General features: G+C 45.4%; 1 protein-coding gene across 1 annotated transcript; it reads right to left on the bottom strand.

Moving 5' to 3' along the window:
* Positions 1 to 9,850: 9,850 nt before the first annotated feature.
* On the bottom strand, positions 9,851 to 14,546 carry LOC119312516 (disease resistance protein RGA4-like). Its single transcript, XM_037588255.1, has 3 exons — positions 13,706 to 14,546; positions 10,453 to 12,411; positions 9,851 to 10,364 (listed from the first exon to the last, which is right to left on the bottom strand). Exons 1-2 carry the CDS (start codon positions 14,452 to 14,454, stop codon positions 10,473 to 10,475), a joined length of 2,688 nt encoding a protein of 895 aa, XP_037444152.1. The 5' UTR covers positions 14,455 to 14,546; the 3' UTR covers positions 9,851 to 10,364; positions 10,453 to 10,472.
* Between the last annotated feature and the right edge of the window lie 2,016 nt (positions 14,547 to 16,562).

Here is a 16,562-nt window from a genome sequence, read left to right as displayed (position 1 = left end):
GGCGCTTAAATAGGATGGTTGTGCGTCGTGTCCAGTGTCAGCGAGGTGAACACGTGTGGGCGCTGGGGTGTCCCTGTCCGTCGGGAAGACTGTTCTGGACGTGGCGATGTGGCAGCGGGAAGAAGAAGAATTGGAGTGACTCACGCCGAAGAATCGAAGCTTGAAAAGCCATCTATCTGGAGTGGGGATGGTGGCCAGTTCCGGTTGCGTGGTCGGTCGGCAGACTGAGGGTCAGGGCGTGCCTTTTCCATTCGAAATCATCTACGTACCTCGATTCGCGAAGATCAGCTCAGCAGTTGGTTTGTGCTTCCGCAGTGCCGTGTACATTTCGGTTGGTACGCCTGTCAATCACGGTGGAAGGTTCCTTTGCGTATCCAGGTGAGTGAAATAGGAAATTGACTGTTCCAACGATTTCCGGCCGTGCCATTCAAGTTTGACCATTGCACGTAACTCTCATGCTTTTTATTTTCTCCATTCATGCAAAGCCCACGGCCACGGCCAAGGGATGAATGGAGAAAACAAAAGGCTTAAGAGCGTGTTTGGTTCCTTGCATCGATTTATCTGCGTTGCATATTGCATGTACTTCTTTGATGGTCATGGCTGAGGAGAAACAAATCAAAAATCACGATCTGTACATAGTTTGGTGGACGAAATCACTATTCTGACCTTTTCAACAATCTTTGTCACAAAATGAACTTGACATGAAAGTATTTCACAATCTGACCCTTTTAGTAACGCCACAGCCCGTGACGTTTCTTCTCAATATAAAAACGCCAAAGTAGCTCGCGTTTCAGACCCACATACGAACGCCAAGCTAGCTAGCGCTTCCGATCCACACTGAAACGCCAAGCGCATTGGCGTTGCCGCCCAGGCCGAAACGCCACGATCATTGGCGTTTGTAGCATAAACTCCCGCCGGCTCCAGGTGAAGTAATCTTACTGCTCACTCTGTAGCACCTACCACGGTAAACACTGGGGTAATCAGAGTACCTGCATCCTGACAACACTGCGGTAATAATGTTGATCCTGACAACACCTACCACGGTGTTTGCATCTTTTCGTGTGAACAGTGTGAACCGCCTTGGGCCAGAATCAGAGTACCTGCATCATCATTGATGACTCGTCATCTCTCCAGCAGCACTCTCCCTGTGTTGTGCTTGTCCTCCAAACTGGACGATGCACATGACTGGTATAAATGAGAACTGACTTGGTGTTCGTCTGTGGGTCTGAAACGCGAGCTACCTCGGCGTTTTTATATGAAGAAGAAACGCCACGGGCTGTGGCGTTGCTAAAAAGGTCAGATCGTGAAATACTTTCATGTCGAGTTCACTTTGTGACAAAGATTGCTGAAAAGGTCAGAATAGTGATTTCGGCCTAGTTTGGTTGCCCGCATTTAAGCTGGCTGGATGGCGGAACTAATTTTAACCCGTCATTTGGTTGGCCGCGTGGCATTGGATGCACATATGACAAGCTATTTGGTTGCATAAGGTGCTCTCATCACTTCTCACCAGTGGGGACCTTAACACACATGATCTGAACATAGTTTTTCACTCCTAGGTACGAAACAAATTACGGTACATCCTAACTACTATCAAATGGCAGTACACATTATTAAGAGTTATGGCTGAATAGGACAAAGTTCATCATCGATGCTAACTAGATGGAAGTCCATCCTCTTCCTCTTCTTCTGATGCTCTGTTTCTTCCTCTTCTGTTGCTCTGTTTCTTCCTTTTCTTCTTCTGCTGCTCTTGCTCTTCTTCTTCTACAGATCCTTATCTGGCCTCTGTTATCCCACATTGCCTGTCCCGGCTCCGTCCTTTTGTTTTTCTAGGCTTCGTTGTCAAATGCCTCCACACCATGGCCGGAGCTCACAATATCGTCAGGCGTCACATCTTCCTCCTCAGGCACCAGTTCATCACAACCTCATTGCATGATCCAGTTATGCAGAATGCAACAAGTAAGAATAAGCTTAACCTAAGTGGGGAAAGTGTTGAATGGCTTCTGATCTAGGATCTTAAACATGTTCTTCAGAGCTCCAAAGGCTCTCTCAACAGTACTCTAAGGATGGAGTGTGTGAGAAACTCCTGTGGAGTCCTAGAATAGTTACTACCAACGAACTCGTTCAGATGGTACTTGGTTTTCCTGAAGGGTGGAAGAACACCTGGCCGACATGCATAGCCACCATCTCCTAGGTAGAACTTGCCACTGGGGATGTTGATGCCCTCAAGACGACTCATGTTGTCACTGAGAATGTTAGCATCGTGTGCTGACCCTTCCCAGCTAGCCATCACAATCAGCAAGGATATTCTAGCTTGTGTAGTGCTTCCTCCCCTTGTATACTGCAGATTGTGACCTCGACACTCTGGCAGTGACGTGAGTACCATCTATTGCCCCAATGCAATCCTAAAATGGCAATGCAATCCTAAAATGGCAATACAAGATTGTGTTATGGCTATAGCTGAACAATACAAGCATATCAAGCCATGGACAAAATACTGTTAGTGCTCACTTTGAAGTATGGGTTCATCTTGGGCTAGTGCGAATCTTGGTAGGAGTCCGGTCGGTTGGTGACCTGATCATCTCTCCTTTGAGCTCCCCAACAGCATAGAGCACTTGCCTGAAGTGCCTGGAGATTGTCTCCATTGATCTCCTGAAGGTATTGTGCATAACCCTGAACCTCTGGTTATGGCCAACAACATGGAGGACATGGCCACTTGCTTTCCCACACTGGTGTGGATGCTATCCTGTAGCAGCCCCCTACTCCCGAAGGTTTGGACAAGCCTGGAAAATGGCGCTCTTTCCATTCGAAGCATCCACAGAGCCTCTGTGTTGTCGCAGTTGTAAATGTAGTTCAGATTCGCTATCCTTGCCTGATCCCTTATAAGCATTGGATCATAAGTGATGACAGGCCTCTCACCATGAGGAACAACTCTCTAATGCATGAATATGAGCCATGCCCGAATCACAACTATGAGTGTTGCTGCCTGAACTACCAGCTTCGCCCATCGTCCATAACCTAGTCGACAACAAGGGTGCGTTGAGAAATGGGGAAACCGATCGTACACCTTGCCTACCGGCCTAAAAGCTGACCTAACACAGGGGGGCGGGTGTTGCTTACTGGCATCGGAGACGAGGATGACGAAGGGGTAGCCATGGCTGAGTCAAGGATGACCGACCAAAAGTAAGGGGAGCGGCAACTCCTGCCGTCAGAGATTGCTGTTGTCACATTCGCCGCCTCTATCGCCACCGGTGCTAAGAATAGAGAGAGTGCTTGTCCTAGAACTAGTGGTGACCGAATAAATAGAGGGGGGTTGAGGCTAGAATTGGCACCATCCCGTCATGCCCAATTTCCATCTCTCGCCATCTCCACTCAATTTCCCTTTGCACCGGCGCCATAGCGCCGTCTCTACTTTACGCGGCGCTCAGCCTGGCTAGCTGGAAACTGCTGATTCAAGGGTTTTCAATGAGCCAGGCTCTGGGCACCTTTAATTTTATTGCACATGCAAGCCAGCCCACCCCGTATGCAACCAAACACATTTTTCTTGGCCCAACTCAGCCTGGTTGAGGTGTATGCGGGCTACCAAATAGGGCTGCAAACGAGTCGAGTTCAAGCGAGTTGGAGTTGGCTCAGCTCAACTCATATGAAAATTCGAGCGAGCTTAAACTGAGTGAAGCTCAAAGCCGAGCTGTAGAACATGACTCATGCTCAGCTTGTAACGATCTCGAGTCGATCTCGACCTATTTTTGAGCTAAATGAGATGGTAAAAATCATAAAGCTATGGTGAATATCCCAACTAGATAAGGCTCAACACGACATGAGAAAGCACTAAAAAAATATTGCACCAATCAAGATGATGATAATATAAATTTCTTCAAAGTATTTTGACGTATTCTCTCAGACCCAAAAGTTTAGTACCAAATAAGATAATGATTCGCGATAGACATATAATTGGGAAAACAAATTATTGGCCAAAGACCATAATATAAGACCTAAAACTATTTTGAAATAAATAAGGCCTAAATCTTCTTTGCACTTAATTAAACTTTCATATTTGCTCATAAATAAACTGGAGAAAATTATGGACAACATATCTGGTAATAAATTATCTTATTTCCATTTAATATATGGTATGATCATTTAATATAATGATATCATGTCGAATTATCGAGCTAAAATCGAGCGAGCTAGTATTGGCTCGGGATCGGCTCGTTTCTCAGTCGAGTTACATAAAATGTTCAAACTCTGCTTGTTTATTTTTGAGTCAATCTCGAGTCGAGCTAAAATTTGAGTCAATTTCGAGTGGCTCACGAGCATCAAGATTTTCTTGCGGCCCTACTACCAAACACGTCATAAGAGTCTTCCTCCACACGCTGAAGCAACGCGCCAACGGCAAGAGCCGTTGCATAGCGGAGCTCACTACGGGCGAAGTAAGCTCTGACCGACGTCCGCGAAGAGGCATGCATGACTTGCCTATGGCGACGACAGTGGCGACATGCCGGTGATTGGTGTTTCGTCCCTCCGATCCCGTCATACCCCTCTCTTCTCTCTTTCCATCTGATCTCCCTTGTCCATAGATCTCACTTTCTTGCCTCCTGATCTCTTGACTCTATTCCTGTTCCTCCCGATCTCTTTCCTATTCCTCCCAATCTCTTCACACTATTTGTCGGCGTTTGTAGCCGCCCCCTCCTATTGCGGCGCCCCTCTCTTTTGTCTCAGCCTGCCGTATCCCCTCCCTTTTCGCCCCTCCCTTCCATCGCCCCTTCCTTTCTCCGCATCCACCACCTTCAAGAAATCTCCCTCCATCCATGAGTAAGTAGATGCAGCCCTGCTTCCAGGAGCCTCAGTGAGAGGGATGGATCCCGCTGTTGGTGACGCTCACACAGTGGCTCCTCCCACTGCTGTTATGAAGTTGGTTGGATGGAATTGCAGGGGAAAGGGCAGAAGTCTTGGCAACTCTAGAAAAATGGAGTATCTGGCTAGATTGATGTATTCCACTGGTGCTAAGGTAACATTTGCTTCTAAAACTAGATCATCTAAATGCACTGCTTCCTAGATGAATGCTCTCTTTAATTCAAATGATAGTTTTGTAGTTCCTTCGGAAGGTCTTTCTGGGGGCCTTTGGCTACAGTGGACTGATGAAGTTCATCTCTCAGTCAAGTTCCCCAATAGATATTTTATTCTAGCTCTTGTTCATCATGTAGCTACTAATGTTTAGTTTGTGCTAGTTTGTGTCCCCATCATCGCAGTACTAGTGTGATTTGGGAACATATCGCAAATTTTGTGCATGAAAACATGGGCAAGCCAGTAGTGTGTTTAGGTGACCTCAACAATATCATGTGTGATATGGAAACCACTTCTGCAAATGTTAATTATAATCGAATGTGTGCTTTCAATGATTGTGTGAAGCAATGTGGGCTTGTGGACATGGGTTCAGTGGTCCTGCGTATACTTGGAGCAAAAACGTTTTTCTTCAATTCTTGTCTTTAAAAAACTTGATAGATGTTTAGCTAATGCTTAGTAGTGCGATCTTTCTCCTAATACATATGTTTTTAATCTTCCTATAATTTTAAGTGACCATGCCCCTATTTTGGTCTCCACTGAATCTAAATGTTACGGACTGAAACTAAAATTTAAATTTGAGAATTGGTGGACTATGGAACAAGATTTTCAACAAGTTGCTAAACAGGATTGGCTTTCTTCAAAAGATAAACCTTTCTGTTCTAGGACTACTAACCTTGCAGGTACTCTTAAAAAAGTGGTGTCAAAAGAACAAGCCTATTCAGCATCATTTAGATAATCTGCAGGAACAAATTAGTACCATTCAAAAGCAGCCTCCTCAAGAGGAGGACCACACTCTAGAGGAATCTCATTTCTCAATATGAGGATACCATGACTAAGCTCATAGAGTTTTATAGGCAACGTTCTAAGAAGCATTGGGTTGTCAAAGGTGATAGAAATACATCCTTTTTCCATCATGCTATCCTAAAGCATAAACGACGCAATAGAATAGTATCTATTACCAACGCTCACGGAAATAACCATTATAATCCAGAGGACATTGCTCAGGAATTTGTTGGCTACTTCAATAATATTTTCAATCTATGTGTCCTAACAATGCAAGACCTTTTCTCCACACATCTCCTCCTCAATACTTGCAGGATTTTACCTATTATATTCCAAACAAACATGAACTATGGGAAATATTGGAGGACATGAGAAAGAATGCATCACCAGGACCTGATGGATTTAATGTTGGCTTTTACACATTGGCATGGGAATGGATTGGTGATGATGTCACTAATCTGGTAAGACACTTCTAAAATATAGGTATTCTTCCTCCACAAATCAATGAAACTCAAATAGCTCTTATTCCATAAAAAGTAGTTTGTATTGTGCGAGCTGATTTTATACCCACTAGCCTTTGTAATGTTATTTATAAAGCATTGCCAAATGCCTTGCTAATAGGCTTAAGCAACACATTCCCGATTACATTCACCCGTCCCAGCATGCTTTTATTGAGGGTAGGCGTATTAGTAACAACATAATCATTGCTCAAGAAATAGCCCATTCTTTTGCTCTTAAATCATGGAATTGCAATGACTTCATGCTTAAGATTGATCTAGCTAAGGCCTTCGACGGAATTGAAGGGAACTTTATAGAATCAGCTCTTGCTCGAAAAGGATTGAATAGTCATTTCATTAATATTATACATGCTTGTATCTATTTGCCTATGTTATCTGTTATTATGAATGGTCAGTCTTTTGGGCGTTTCAAAAAACTCTAGAGGCATTAGGCAAGGATGCCCACTGTCACCTTCACTTTTTGTCCTTGCAGTCAATGAGCTCTCTCTCTCTCTCTCTCTCTCTCTCTCTCTCCCTCTCTCTCTCTCTCTCTCTCTCTCTCTCTCACTTCAGGACGCATTACAAAATAATCACTTGTCAGGTATTGCTCTTGGACCACAATGTTCGCCCATTCATTCCCTCATGTTTGCGGGCGACCTATTGGTATGTGGTAAGGCTAATATATATGCAGGAAGCTTCAACTATAGCTCATGTTTTACGACATTTTCGTAATCTCTCGGGTCAACTCCCAAACTGGAATAAGTCAGCCATCATGTTTAGTCATAATGTGGACTTCCAGGTTAGGCAGCAGATCAAAGGTATCTTTCCGGTTCCTGACATTGACAGTTCCACCATTCATCTTGGGCATCCACTCATCCTCCCAGCCAAAGATAGAGCATCTGCATATAACTTTGTCTATGACAAATTCAAATCTAAATTAATTGCCTATAAAGCTAGCAGGCTATCACATGCGGCTAGACTTTCTCTTATAAAATCTGTCTTTGCCTCTATACCTGTCTATTATATGTCAAGTATTCTTTTTTCTTAAAAGTTTCTTGCAAAACTAACATCTATTATTAGGAACTTTTGATGGACAGGTGTTAGAGAAGATCCATCTACAAAAGTTTTATGTCTAAGAGCTTGGGCTGATATATGTATTGAAAAAAGGAAGGTGGCTTAGGTGTTAGAAATCTACAGGCTATCAATCAAAGTCTCATTCTGTCAGTTGCTTGGAGATTAGTAAAAGAACCTCACAATTATATCTCTCTTATCCTCAAGGCCAAATACCACAATGACACATCAATTTGGAGAGCAAAACACAATGTTCTAAAATCAGCCTTCTGGACTGCTATTCTTAAGGTAAGACCTCTTCTTATTTCTGCCTCCTTTCATCAATCGGTAGATGGAAGGAGTTCCATATGGAGTACTCTCTGGTTTTCATAGTGGCAAACTATTTATGACAATCTTATAATCCACCAACCACCTTACTCTTATCGAGGTGTTGTTAGTGATCTTTGGCTTCCTAATCAGAAAACTTGGAACATCAATCTTGTCAATGCTCTGTTTAATCCTAATATTACACAAGCTATATTGCAAACTCCTATTGTTAACACTGTTGGACATGACGTGTTGGTTTGGAAGCTAACCCCCGCAGGTGACCACTCTTCGAAAAGTGCCTACAAGCACTGCTTTAATAATCTACCACTACCAGCAAACCAGCGGCCAAAATCTGTTCCACCGCAGATTGTAAATCTTCTCAATCGGGTTTGGAAAGACAAACGCATGGAGCCAAGAGTTTAAACTTTCGCATGGAGACTTCTTCATCGAGCACTTCCAACGGGTAAGCGAGCAAGTAAGTTCTCCAGACATATTAGTGAAAATTATACTAGATGTGGCAACTAGGAGGATGAAATGCACATGCTTTTTCTATGCCCTTTCTCAAAGGCTACTTGGTTTTCCTCTCCCTGGTATATTAGAACAGAAGTTTTGGCTGAACATAATCATTCCATTCCACAAATGCTTAAGGTTTTACTGGATTCTGCTCATCCCCATATCAATGTAACTAGTGTATACACTTTTTATGGTGTCTTTGGAAAGCACGAAATGATGCCTTGTTTGGTAGAAAGTTTTGTAAACCATCACACATATACCCGGTGGCAAATGCGATCTTACAAGGCCCAAAACTAGAAGATGAGATGGCAGGAACTGTTGTGTACAACAATCATCAACCACACAAGACCCATCTTTAGTTGTGGGACAAGGAATTTTCTGTGATGCGGCATGGACAAATGAGGACAATATGCAACCATCGCCAGCAGGTATCGGTGTCATCATCCAACTCGAAGAAAAAATGGTCATTGTCAGGAGCTGCAGGTTTCAGCTATGTCTCCTCCGGTGTCATCCGCTCTCCAAGCTGAAGCGTACGGGCTTCTATTGGCTACAATGTTAGCAGAAACTCTTCATATCCCGGAACCACACTACTACATGGATTGCTCCGTACTCGCATCGGCAGCAGGGGCGAGTTCCATCTTTCAAGTCACAAGTCACTGGAACATAAGGCCCATTCTTGCTTCTATACAGGTGTCGCCATCTTTTGTCCACACCAAAGTAGCACACATCAACGGGTGTTTCAATGTCAAAGCACATCATCAAGCTAAGTTAGCGATCAAAATTAAAAATAGGCCTCTAGCTTTTCGTTGTCTCTCTTCAGATGCAGGAGCTTGTATTGCGAGAGATGTCCTTGCCATGTCTAGTGTGAGACCTTTCACACTACTCTCTGTAAAATGTTGCTAATGGAATAAAATCTTTTGTTGTTCAAAAAAAAAACTACGGGCGAAGTACAGACCGAAGAAACGCTGGAACAGTGTCAGCACCTCCGTCCGATGCGCAAGTCCTTTTCTTTTTTTTTTTTCTTTTTTTGAGGTGAAGCACCAAGTACTACTGAAGCAGAGTGCTTTATTTTTTTGGGCATCCTGAAGCAGAGTGCCAAGCAGCCTCCAGCAAGAGCAAGTCAAGGCACAGAAGGAAGCCCAAGCCCAGCCCGCGCTACGCTGGGAACAGAATAGGTCATTCGGAAGGCAGCACAAACAAAATGGCAAGGAGGCAGCAGATCGATCGAAGGCATCCAGAGTGATCAGGCTGGCCCTTCCCCAATTCCTATCGCAGATGGAACGGTCACTTGAATCCTGTAACAAGGTTGTGATTGAATCCTGCAGCATGCATTTTCCTTTTTGTGAGGAAACTGCAGCATGCATTTTCCATCCACACGGAATCCAACAAAAGATTGGGTCCAGACAAGTACAGTAGCTGGGTGTCTCTGAAGCTGTGGGCTAACCATGTTTGCAGCACACCAAGGGTATGGAGTTGGCCCCGCTTTATACTACTCCCTCCGTTCGGAATTACTTGTCGCAGAAATGGATGTATCTAGACATATTTTAGTTCTAGATACATCCATTTCCAAGACAAGAATTCCGAACGGAGGGAGTACATATACGTACGTAAAGCCAACACCACGAAAACAGAGTACATAGCAGTACAAATAACAGCAACAAAGATAGCACCAAGTCTGCTGGAGGGCACCAGCTCAACAATAAGCCCACACGCAAGTGTGAATACTTCATTCGATACACTTACATCCCTGATGTGAACAGAGAGGCTGAGGGCTATTCCATCGTACAAACTCTGTCTGTCGAAACAATTTGATGAACTCTCTATGGTAGGACTCAGCAAAACCTCTAGTACATAATATCACCTGCATGGCTGGATTTCTTTACTTTGTTCTTGACATTGTGTGTAGCCCTCTAAACTTCTTTGAAAAGTTAACAGAAGAATTCGCTCGTAACTTGCTTATCCGGACATCATTGATCATCACGAGGAAGCTGCGTCATCTCAATGTACTCACTACCGGCAGCCACGCCCCACAGGGGAGAAGCCCGCACATTTGGCCGCCTCGTGGCCACACCCCCCGACGGTCGTGCAGCACACACATCATCGATCAGTGAATGTTTGCGCAATAGCTTTGCACTGCAGACAGTAAAAAAAAAAGGGGGCTAATTTCATTATATCTGGGAACAACTTGAAGACTAGTAGGCGGGAGAAAATGGAAACAAACCATGCGGCTGATTCAGTGCGTCAGGATCTTGGCCATGCACAACCAAAGATGCCACCCATGATGGAGGCGGTGAATTTTCTCCCAATAGGTTTGGTCCGATTTGCAATTTCCCCTGTTGCTTCGCACGGCAGAGAGTCTCTAGGTGAGGAGTTAGCATGGTGGATAAACAAAACGTTGGGCCTGTTAGGATGGTTCATTGCAGCTGTTTGCCAACCATCCTTTATCGTCTCTTGTACTCCAGAATGGAGCGCGACTTCTTTTAGCCTTGCCATGTGTGTGATGTCGACGCCAGGAAGATTACCTAGACCTTCACAAAGCATATGAAGTGACACAAGGTACGGCATAGCTTCATCTTGGATTGTTATGTCCTCCATACTTTGCTCGCCCACAAGGCATAACCCCTTCAGGCTTCGGAAATGCTCTGGTTTTATGACCAAGTGCCCAAGCTTATCTTCTACCAGTTTGAGATACTTAAGTGTCATTCTAAGTTCAGACAGGCCATCTAGGATTGTGTCCCCGCTCAGATTAGTTCTTGAGAGGCACAACTCCTCAATGTAGTTCAGCTTTGCCTTGAACCGAGGGAGTCGCATCAGCTTTCCGCGCAATTTGAGCGAGGTAAGACGGCCTGTAGCTTGCAGAGAATCCATGAATTGTTCTGAGCATTCTGTTGGGCATCCTTGGAGGTCGATAGATAAGGAACGGTCAACTCTTGTCATATCCAGGCCTCCGCCAATGAATTTCTCCGTGGCCCCTAAAACATGAACCAGTTTCGTCACATCTGCAGTGGAATCGCACCATATTTTCACCTTCCTCAACTTCCCCATGCGACTCATCAGCTGCGCAAACCCTTCGTTTTTGTCAGTGACAAATCCAGAAAGCCTCTGCAATTCACTATCTTCTGACAAGAGCTTCTCTAGCTTCTTATGTGTGCAGTCACCTTCAAGTAACTGAAACTTTCCAAGGAGGTGTTTCAACCCGGGGAGGTGGAGGACTTCAATTGGCAACATCACTACCTGGGTTCTCCTCATGTCAAGAGTCTCCAACCATTTTAGCTTCGCTATTTTCCTTGGAACCTTGTCAATACTGTCTCCGAGGCTCAGATATTTGAGCAACAACAGGTCACATATTTTGCCAACATGTTGTGCTTTCACATCAGCACATTCTTTGAGGTCCAAAACCCGCAGTAGCTTATACTCGGCATAATTCAAATTAGCTTGATACCTGGTGACATTTGTATCATCAGGGAATACTGCCAGAGTATGGAGACGAGATAACTCCTTTGGCAAATTCAGTGGCCCATTTGCCGCACCATTAAGATGGAGGGAAAGCCGGCGAATCTCTTTGCCTGGCAGATTCTTCTCTGTTGTCTGGCCACCACACAACATGGTGATGAAATTCTGTGACCTGGATTTGCTGGAAATGGAGTTGAGCATTATCCCAGAAGTTTGGCATTTCTTCACATTTCCATAGGTCCTCACTTGAATGGGCTGAATGATGTTGCGGCTGATGAGGCTCTCCAAATTCTTGATCGCAACATCCTGGGAAAAATTCTCTGTTTCAGGTTGAGGAAACACAAGTCCTTCAGCCAGCCATCGCCTTATCAGGGGATTCCTCCTGACAGGATGATCACGAGGGAACATGCAAAAATACAGCAATAAGTCCTGGACAACAGGGCTGGATAGGATCTCGTTGTTGCTGCGGTGCATTCTTGCCACTGTGTCATCACGAAGATGGAGGCAGGCCTCCACAAATCCACTTTCTGTCAGCTCCCCAATGAAAACCTGGCTTGTGCTATCCATAGCAAGTGATGAACCATTGCCACATTTGCAGCATGTCGCTGCTGGTAGTTGAATGGTCGTCGTCATGATAATTCTGCCGTCCATTCCATCAGCCCAAGAGAACGCAGATAGTACGTCATACAACTCATGTGTATTAACGCCATCAATCACAATCAAATACCTACAAGATATATAATGAATGAATCAGTTGAGAAAATGAAAATCATGATTTTGATTTTTGGTTGCAGGCTTGCAGCTATGGATGTTTGCTTGCAATCTTACTAGTCGATTCCAATCACAGGTTACTGAAATTTTGAAATGCTAGCACCAATTAACTTCTCTGTTACTCCCTCTGTTCCAAAATAGACGACTCAACTTTGTACTAGCTTTGTACAAAGTTGGGTCATCTATTTTGGAACGGAGGGAGTAGCTACTCAAAAACTTCGTTGAGTCAGTATACTCAGGACTGCATTCATCGGGACATCCTTCAACAAGTTTAACCTACAGTCCACATTCCATCAATCTATTTTTATCAGAATTGATGTAGGTATGTTTTAGAGCTTAAATTTTCCTCACTCCGCATTTCCGCTTTGTTCCTATGATGAACCAGTTGAGGCCTACAGGTTATCTACAAGCTCTTCAAAACAAATTTGCCCTCTGCAGTAGCTCTATCTATTTTTAGCATTTCATTTTCTTACAAGAGGATATTCAGGGGCTAGCTGTTGCCCTACAGTCCATTGTCACAAAAAAAAGAGGATATTCCAACTGAATCATGTTTTCAACAAGTTTACAGCAATAACACTGTTAAAAGCAGCATTTGGCTATGGCACTAATTAATAGGCGGTAATATATTTTTCATGAAGAAGTCTACTTTCTTATATGTGAATAATACTAATTTTTGTGATAACATTGATGTTATGAAATAACAAAATGATGATCAAGTCCATAGCATAGTACAACAAATATGATTGCAGTAGATTTTGATAAGGGAACAATAACAAAAAGAAAGATGAACTGCAGATTACAAGGTTAGCATGAATGATTGGGCACAGATAGAGGGTGCGACTTATAGATCCAAACAAGCTATGAACAGACACAAGTTGAGTAAGATTTCTTTCATGTCCAAGCGTCATTCTTATATATTTCATTATAAGCTGATGTGGCATTTTTATAAAATGAATAGTCCCACCAACATTTTGATTTGTAGAGAAGACGCAACAATGAATGATTAGAGAACAAAGATATACTGAATAATTTATATAAGGGCATTTGTGTCCACCACATCACATAATTCAAGATTGTTCTACGCAATCTGCCACTAACTGACCTTGTATCTTTTTATTATTATTTTTTGCAAATATAATGGATAAATGCAATAGAAAGCACCACCTTATCATGACTACATGTTATCTTCCACTGTAAATTTCCCTGCAGCGATGGACCGATACTAGTTAAGGCAGAGGCTGTATAATCACCTTCCGGTCTTGAGTAGTCCAGCGAGCAGGTGGTCACTTGCGGCATGTTCAGCATCTCCGTTGACTTGTGGTATGATTTTGGAGCTGGAGGCAGTCGCACCATGATTCTTGGCAATACTGATTAACAGCAGTTGGTCATGTATTTTCTGAAGAAGCTTGAGCACACTCATGCCCGGTGCTGCACGAACCCAGGCGTGCAGAGGGAACTGGCTGCGCACATCCCTGTCACTGTAAACCTTGTGGGCAAGGTGAGTCATACCTACTCCACTGAAGCCGGCGACGGAGATGACTTTGAGATTCCCCTCCGATTGGCTCCGCGCAAGCAGGCCAAGAAGTTGCTCTTCCGGATCCTGATCAGTGCCCCCAGCTGCAGCGGGGGGATCAGGTGCAGGTGCGGCGGCGCCGGCGATGCTGATGCAGTTCTGTAGCTGCTCGAGAGTCTCCTTTGACCGCTTCTTCAGCTTGCAGATCTTCCCGACGAAACTGATTCTGCTCATCTTCCCGACCTGGAAGCGGTCGATGCAGTCTTCCATGTCGTCCGCCAAGCGCCTGAGATCTCGGACCCAGAGGTCCGTGATGGATCTGCCGCCATTCGAGCGGCCAATGATTTCTTGGATCGACTGCAGGTCGCGCCGGATGAATCCAGCGTCGACCTCCAGGTTGTCCAGCTGCTTCCTCTTCCCATCTATCACCGATAGGAGCTTCGGCAAGAGCTTCACTATCGGCCCGACGACCACCGCGACCTCCATCCCTCTGCTTGGAGGTTGATCTCCTCGCTATCTCCCAGCTGGTCTACAGTCTCTCTCCTCGTAAGGCATCTCTAGCCGAACCCCAATCTACAACCACTCAAATGCTCCTAAACATTATTAATTTCTCAAAAGTGTGTCAAAAAAGTGACGGACCTAATCAAACCGTTGCTAAAAAAATTATATAAAAAAAACCTTTTTTTCATCTTTTATCACATAAATTTTAAGCAATTAGACGATATCTCATCAATCATTTGGATTGTTTAATTTAACTTCCGACTAGTCAGTCCAGAGCAATAGATCCGAACGATTTTGCCCAGCCCTGCTATTAACTTTCGACTAGTCAGCTATTTTGCACAGCCATGCGATTCACTCTGCGAGCTTGTGAAAATTTGGATCTACTAATTGTCCTTAATTAATCTTAAGTATGCTTACAGGGACAAAATAGCTGATGTCAGCAAAGATTTCGTTTAAAATTACATTTTAAAATGTTTTGTAGCTTAAACCGTCGCTCTGATAAAAAAATTTCACATAAAGATTCGTCACGACGAAACCTTCGAAACTAGATACCATGTTGCTATGTTCCCATGACATTTTTTTGGTAAAAAGTTACCACGTGTGTACTACGCAATTTATCATGCGAGTTGTGCATAAGTTATCATATTGTTTACACATAAATTACCGAGGCATAAAAATGATTCCTCCAACCTTCTCTTCACATGCACATGCGTACATGCATTAGAGGGGGGAAATTGATGTTATCCTAGATTCTCCTTTATTTCAAAACTTCTAGTTATATCAAAATACCAGGAAAAGGGAATGCGCTCCCGCGACCGCGGCCGCGACGGGTGAGCGGCGTCGCCGCCGGCTGGATCTCCCTCCTCCAACCTCCTCTGCCTCAGCCAGGGTCAGATCCGGAATCCCCACCGCGCCTTCTCAGCCTCCTCCCCGTTTGCTGGGCTCCCCTGCCGCCGCTCCCCGGCTGCTCGGACATGTGCTCCAGCGACCTCACCTCGCTGCAGCCCCAACCGGCGGCGGCCACCCCGGCTCCTCGCCCTTCCTCTCGCTCGCCCCCAGCCCCCCCAGCTTGGAGGCTTAGGAAGGAGAACAGGGGTGTGGTGGCTAGCTCGTTGTCTCCCCGGAAGTCTGCTCCGACCACCGCGTTGTCCCGGTCTTCTGCTGACGGCGCACCATCCCTGACTCCTGCCGTCGTAGTGCCGCCGTCGTCCCCGGCCTCTACGAGAACCTCGTCATCGTCCACGCCCCCCGCTGAGGCCGCGTCGTCACCGACTCCTGCCGGCTCCCCTCGGCCTTTGTTGCTTCTGACGGGTCCCCTCGTTGCGCCCGGCGATGCGATGGAGGAGGTGCTGGTGAGCTCGGATGGGAATGATGATGCCAGGATGGTGTCTGCCGCTACTGGTGGCAAGGATTCGGGCGCTGCTGCTGATTCTGCTTGCCCAAGCATTCAGGTTCAAGGCCCGGTTGCCCCTGGATGTGGTGACCGGAGAAGTTGCTTCGCCGACCCGTCTACGTCTTCACTCCAGAAACCTTCTTCTGATGCAGCACACGAGGATGAAGGCTGGGAAAGGGTGCAGTCACGACGTTGTCCGCATCATCTGGTGTATCCAACTCCGACATTCAACCAACGTCGAACACCTCCTGCCTGGCTTAGAGGACGATGCTTTCGCTGCCTCGCCAAAGGGCACCGCGTTATGGACTGCCGTGATCCCATTAAGTGCAACAATTGCTTCTGCTCTGGCCATCGTGCCCGTGACTGCCACAAATTTCGTTGTTCCTCAACAACGGCTACCCAAGTCAATCAGGCTCCTCTCCAACAGCATCACCCTGCGCCACTTCATCTTGCTCCCCACGATAGAGGCATCCCAGGCTCAGACTTGCAATCTCTCCTCGCATCGTTTCGCGTTGAGCTCCTTCAGTTGGTCAATGGCCGCGTTGAGGAGGTGGCCCGCCCTTTGTGTGATGAGGTAGCATCAATCAAGCTTTGGATGGCGCGTGCGGCTGCTTGTTTGGAGCGTGCGGAGGCCGTGTCGCAGACCCCGAATGCGTCGCCTCCCCTTGCTGAGCTCGATGTTGGCCTTGCAGACGAACAT

Source organism: Triticum dicoccoides, chromosome 5B (genome assembly GCF_002162155.2).
Source record: "Triticum dicoccoides isolate Atlit2015 ecotype Zavitan chromosome 5B, WEW_v2.0, whole genome shotgun sequence".
Lineage (NCBI taxonomy): Eukaryota > Viridiplantae > Streptophyta > Magnoliopsida > Poales > Poaceae > Triticum > Triticum dicoccoides.
Note: the sequence above shows the minus strand (reverse complement) of the source record. Positions and strands in the feature narration are given on the sequence as shown.

What these genes read in the sequence shown, in the direction of transcription:
- LOC119312516 (XM_037588255.1), bottom strand. Translation starts at nt 14,454, where the DNA reads ATGGAGGTCGCGGTGGTCGTCGGGCCGATAGTGAAGCTCTTGCCGAAG. An exon ending in GGACTACTCAAGACCGGAAG is followed by an intron (nt 12,412 to 13,705) that starts GTGATTATACAG and finishes TATATCTTGTAG; the next exon opens with GTATTTGATTGTGATTGATG.